Genomic DNA, 6,406 nt, shown 5'->3' with positions numbered 1-6,406 from the left:
CCTTCAGCTCAGGTCATGATCCTGGAGTTCCAGGATCGAGTGCCACATCAGGCTCCCTGCTCAGCAGGGAGTTTGCTTCTCCTTCTGACCCTCCCGCCTCTCATTCTCTCTCTCTCTCTCTCATAAATAAATAAATAAATAAATAAATAAATAAATAAATAAGAAACTGTTTTTAGTCAGAAAGAGTTTTTGGTACTAGAAACATGGTTCACATTATAATTGGGTTCCCTAGGGGGCAAAATTACTGTAAAAAAAAAAAAAAAGCATACAAACATCTGGTGTTTTAAATTTGATGTCTCTGAATTATAGAGGAACCATCTATTCAGCTTAATTTGGGGCTCATAACTTTAGTCTTCTAAACTGCTGTGTTATTAGAAATATTGGAAATATTCTTTATTTGTCCCGTCCAATAAAGTAGCCACAAGGCACATGCAGCTCTTAAATTTTAATTAAAATTAAATAAGATAAAAAAAAAAACTCAGTTCCTGTGTTACACAAGTCATGATGCAAGTGCCCAATGGCTCTATGTAGCTAGTGGCTACCTTACTGGACAGTGCAGAGAGAGTCTTTCAACACTGTTGCAAAAGTTCTATTGGACAGAGTGGTTTTAGAAGCACAAACATGAGCACAAATGGATTTTAGCCGATGGCTGACTCACTGCACTGAATTGAACTGCTCTGCACCTGCAAAGGGACACCTTCAGAGAACAAGCATGATTTGCTTCTCAGATTTATCTAAACAGGTTTGTGTTAATCTCTGTTTTAGCAAATTAAGAAAGAGTTGTTTGAAATGTTTTTATTTTTTGCTTTCGAATTCTATGGGATTGAGTCTAGGTAGACTAGTATTCATGTCATTTATGAAAGCTTCAGAACCGAAGATTTGTAGCTAAATAATTTACTGCTCCTTCTTTCAGGAAATACTATGCTTTTGTACCTTAAGGGGAAAAAATTATTATTTTTTTGTGATTATAGAAGTGCTCATGGTAAAAACAAATTAAAATACATATAATTATAAAAAAATAAGTCAATTGTAATCACACCACCCAGAGGTGATCATATTAATATCTTGATGAATTTCCTTCTAGGCTTTTTATATGCATCTCTACATATAAACAAATATATAATTATGGGGTCATACTGTTCTATTTTATAAACTGAAACAATATATTAAATGTCTTTTTATATTAGTATTTATTTATCATTTTTACTGGTTGCATAGTTCCATACTATAGATGCACTATTATTTATTAAGTACAATACTGTCTTTCTTGTATTGATAATTATTTTGGACAGTTTCAATTTGTGATTATTATAAACAACATGAATGATACCATTGCTTACACTTTAAAGTGTTTTGGATTGTTGGATCAAAGAATATATTATTATTAACATAATAAAGTTAAATAGAAATTTTCTCTCAGAAATACAACTAAATTTTAGAAGGTTGATGCTTTTGTAAATCTTTTCAAGTGAATGAAGCTTTAGAAAAGGAACTAAAGACTTTAGAATCAGTTATTTAAAAAGCCCAAACTATCACTATTTGACATACCTAATTTAAATAAACATTTAAGAGAAAACAGATGATTTCCTAATGTTTCTTTCATGCAAATCTTAAGTGCACCCAAAGAGGAAAAAAATAACAGTTTAGTAGAATAGGACCTGACTTTAGAGCCACACTGATTTTCAATGTCAGTTCCAACTGTGTGACCTTTGGTAATTTAAAGATTTTATTTATTTATTTGGTGGGGGAAGGGCAGAGGAAGAGGGAGAGAGAGAGTCCCAAGCAGACTCTGCGCTCAGTGCAGAGGCAGACGTGAGGCTTGAACCCACAACCCTGAGATCATGACCTGAGCCAAAATCAAGAGTTGGATGTTTAGCCAACTGAGCCACCCAGCTGCCTCAACCTTGGATAATTTAGGTGTGCCTCAGTTTCCTCATCTGTAAACTGGGGAAACAACATACCCACCTCATAAGGCTTTTGTGATGAACATATCATTTAGCTATAGTATCCCAGTATTGTACTTAATTGTGTAACATTTCCCTTTATATAAGGGATATAGAACACATATTGATATTTTGAAGGAAAGTTATGAAAACATTCCTCTTTTTATCTTTCCTGTGGGATATATTTCCTCTTAGATACATTAGGATATCTACCTTAATATGGAATGTACTTCTTGATAATCCAAGCACCTAAATTATAACTAGCCTGACTGTTCCTTCCAAAAAAGCAAGCTATGTGTCTTAAATAGGTCAAATATTGTTACAACGAAAATATCTATAATACCACCACCACAACAGCCATCTGTTTATGTCAAGAACTATATAAAAACATTCTGCTAGTACAAAAATAGTTGAGAATTTTTGGAGTTTTTTTTTTTTAATCTTGAAGTTCTATTTTTTTAATTTAAGATTTACTTAGTTAACTGGAGTTCATTTTAAGATGATGAAAATGTACACAATTTTTCATAGATAATTAAGAATTTTATGAATATTCATAAATATTACGGGAATTTCTGATTTCTAAAAATGCTCAACAACTGCCAGAAAGCCAACAGAATTTAGACATTTAAATGTGGATTAAAAAACAAATCTAAATTCCTATAGCAAGAGCCAGATCTGTTTCCTCTGATTTCATTAAATGCTGTATCTTACTGAATTCTCAAATGAGACACTCACTGACTTTGGTTATAGTTTTTATATAATCTTAATAAAGAGGTTTGTAAGATCATGTCAGTAGTTTTAGGAACCTCTCCAAAAGTTCTCAGTTAAACAAAGTAAAACAGTAATAAACTTCAGCTAACAATAACAAGACTCCTTTCTCAGGGTGCCTGGGTGGCTCAGTTGTTTAGCGTCTGCCTTCGGCTCAGGTCATGATCCCAGGATCCTGGGGTCGAGCCCCGCATCGGGCTCCCTGCTCAGCAGGAAGCCTGCTTCTCCCTCTCCCACTCCCCCTGCTTGTGTTCCCTCTCTCGCTATGTCTCTCTCTGTCAAATAAATAAATACGATCTTTAAAAAAAAAAAAAAAGACTCCTTTCTTATAGGAGATCCTATAGTTGTTTTTTTTTTATTTACTTATTTTAAGTAATCTCTACACCCAACATGGAGCTTGAACTCACAACCCCGAGTTCAAGAGTCACATGCTCTTCTGACTGAGCCAGCCAAGCCACCCCATCTACAATTCTATTCTTCATAGAGAATATATACAGCCCTTCCTCCAGGTATCTTTTTTTCTTTTTAAAGATTTTATTTATTGATTTCAGAGCAGAGAGAGAGAGCATGAGCTGGGGCAGGGGAGAGAGAGAAGCAGTCTCCCTGCTGAGCAGGGAGCCTGCCACGAGGCTTGATTCCAGGACCCTGGGATCATGACCTGAGCTGAAGGCAGACACTTAACTGACTGAGCCACCCAGGCGCCCCTCTTTTTTTTTCTTCATTACATTATGAGGTCTAAACATAAGTGATTGTAAATTCCTGATATCTTTTTTTTTTTTAAGATTTTATTTGAGAGAGAGAGAGTGCACACACAAACGGGGGCAGAGGGAGAGGGAGAAGCAGACTCCCTGCTGAGCGGGGAGCCCCATGTGGGGCTCCATCTCAGGACCCCAGGACCATGACCTGAGCCGAAGGCAGACACTTAACCAACTGAGCCACCCAGGCGCCCCTAAATTCCTGATATCTTAAATATATCCTTGGTGAGATTATCACAGTTCTCTAGGGAAAAAGTAGAGCAACAGCACATGAAGAGAGTGATGCTTTGTTCATGTTTTGGCCATAGGTTTGCTTTATGAAATAGCATGCCCTTGAAAATGGAAGAATTTATCTGTCTCCTATTTGATGGGGTTCAGAGTGAAGCTGGCTGACTAAATAAACATGGGGAACTGGAATTTCCTTGGAGGCATCCTGGAGGAAGTTCACATCCACTCCACCATCATTGGAAAGATCTGGCTCACTATCCTGTTCATATTTCGAATGCTTGTTCTGGGTGTAGCAGCTGAGGATGTCTGGAATGATGAGCAGTCCGGTTTCATCTGTAATACAGAACAACCCGGCTGCAGAAATGTGTGCTATGACCAGGCCTTTCCCATCTCCCTCGTTAGATACTGGGTTTTGCAGGTGATATTTGTGTCTTCACCATCCCTGGTCTATATGGGCCATGCTTTGTACTGACTGAGGGTTCTGGAGAAAGAGAGGCAGAGGAGGAAAGCTCAACTGAGAGGGGCCCTGGAGGGCGTGGAGTTTGAAATGCCTGGGGACCGGAGGAGACTGGAGCAAGAACTTTGTCAGCTGGAACAAAGGAAACTAAATAAAGCTCCACTCAGAGGAACCCTGCTTTGCACTTACGTGGTACACATTTTCACTTGCTCCGTGGTTGAGGTTGGGTTCATGATTGGACAGTATCTTTTATATGGATTTCATTTAGAGCCTTTAGTTAAATGCTATGGCCACCCATGTCCAAATATAATTGTTTTTGTCTCAAGACCAACAGAAAAGACAATATTCCTATTATTTATGCAATCTATAGCCACTGTTTCTCTTTTCTTAAATGTTCTAGAAATTTTCCACCTAGGTTTTAAAAGATTAAAAAAGGGCTTTGGGGACAATATAAATGGAAGGATGAGCATAATGAATTCTTTGCGAACAAGTCAAAAAATCATGCCAAATATCAGAGCACCTCTGCAAATTCACTGAAGAGACTCTCTTCTGCACCTGATTATTATGTTAATGGAAAAGCAAAAACACACAGCAGTGTGCCCTATTTTTTTTTTTTAAGATTTTATTTATTTATTTGAGACAGAGAGAATGAGAGACAGAGAGCATAAGAGGGAGGAGGGTCAGAGGGAGAAGCAGACTCCCCGCCGAGCAGGGAGCCCGATGCGGGACTCGATCCCGGGAATCCAGGATCATGACCTGAGCCGAAGGCAGTCGCTTAACCAACTGAGCCACCCAGGCGCCCCAGTGTGCCCTATTTTAAATTCACCTGCATCTCAGGCAGATCCTGACAATCACAGTGGAAATGATGAGAAATGCATTTTGGATGAACAAGAAACTGTACTTTCCGATGAGATGTGCACACTTAGCGCTACCTGTAGTCATCTTCAACACATCAGCTCATGTAATAATGAAGACACTCATAAAATATTTAGAAAAGAAGTGGGTAACCCATTAAGGGAAAAAAGAGAAATTGATGGCAAAGACAGCAAAAGGAACCACTGCTCTAGATGTCACTGTTCTATTCCAGGTGTTGCTATAGATCTGGACAACCACATGGGGTAGTCATCCCAAACAGCTTTCCCTCCGCCTGGTAACTGTGCCTGGGAACAGTCGTGGCTTAGGTCTACATGTGGTCCCTCTATGGAAGATGAAAATCAGGTGTCACCTCCTAAAGGAAACCTCAAGGGTCAGTTCAGAGAGGGCACATTTAGCATCCTGCCTCCTTCACTGGGAGACTGCCAACCGCCTGACATTCCAGACACTCCTGATTCTTTGGGACAGTTGTCCTTTGAATCTGATTTGGCCAGAAGCTGCAATAATCCTACTGCTTGTCCTCCAAATCATTTGGTGTTGCTGACAAATAACCTCACTGGTAGGCGGGCTCCCACAGACCTTCAGATCTGAACTGCTTTTGGCTTCTAGACATTCTGCATATTTTGTTGTTATAGAAGTAGCCTAGTGGTGATGGAGCACAGGCATGACAAGGGCAGCTCTAAAGAGCAGGTGTTACAGGCAGAAAATTGCAAACCCATTTCAAAAAGGAAAAACAGATTAATTCTGAGTGGTGAAGGGGCAGTTTCAAATTCAAAGACATAGTTACCAAGTATCAGGATTATTTTTTCACAGGCTCCCTTCAGAATTCATGAAAACTGATTCTGGGAAAGTCGCTTGTTTAGAATCGAGGCTTAATGGATTGGAAACAGGTTTTTCCTTGAAGGGAGTACAGCTTTAGGAGATTCTCCTTGTTCTACATAATTCTCCCTCTTAGTTGCTAATCTCTTATTTCTGCACAATGTTTAAATTGTTTGTCCCTGGGACTTAATTTAGTTTCCTTATTGACCGCAACCTGATGTCTCTTGAGTATGATAATGTTGTTGTCTAGTAAATAAAATCTTAAAAAGATTGATGGCTTTATAGCATCGTGATTTCAGTGCCCAGATTGGAATTGCAGCTCTACCCTCCCTGGTCCTCTAACTTCGCCACTTTACTAACAGTTCCTACCTTACAGGGATAGCATGAGAATTAAAATAAGAAACGTGTTTAGTACAGTCCCTGGCACACGGTAAGCGCGCAAAAGCTTAGCACGTTACTGCTCACCCCTCCAGAGGCCCCTATCAAGCCCGCCACAAAACAAACTCCAAAAGTAAAAGCTGGAGCTGAAACATAACGATTCTAAGCACTCCTCTCAAGACACT

At 39.0% G+C, this 6,406-nt stretch overlaps 1 protein-coding gene across 1 annotated transcript; it reads left to right on the top strand.

Annotated features, from left to right (window-relative positions):
* Positions 1 to 3,851: 3,851 nt before the first annotated feature.
* On the top strand, positions 3,852 to 5,615 carry GJA9 (gap junction protein alpha 9). The gene is given in 4 exon segments (XM_021684218.1): positions 3,852 to 4,569; positions 4,572 to 4,713; positions 4,715 to 4,747; positions 4,940 to 5,615. Coding segments are annotated over 4 exon segments (1,551 nt in total). The 5' UTR covers positions 3,852 to 3,869.
* Positions 5,616 to 6,406: the final 791 nt, after the last annotated feature.

The sequence above is a fragment of the Neomonachus schauinslandi genome, chromosome 4 (genome assembly GCF_002201575.2).
Source record: "Neomonachus schauinslandi chromosome 4, ASM220157v2, whole genome shotgun sequence".
Classification (NCBI taxonomy): Eukaryota; Metazoa; Chordata; class Mammalia; order Carnivora; family Phocidae; genus Neomonachus; species Neomonachus schauinslandi.
The sequence above is the reverse complement of the archived record's forward strand: the minus strand, read 5'-3'. Positions and strand labels throughout refer to the sequence as shown.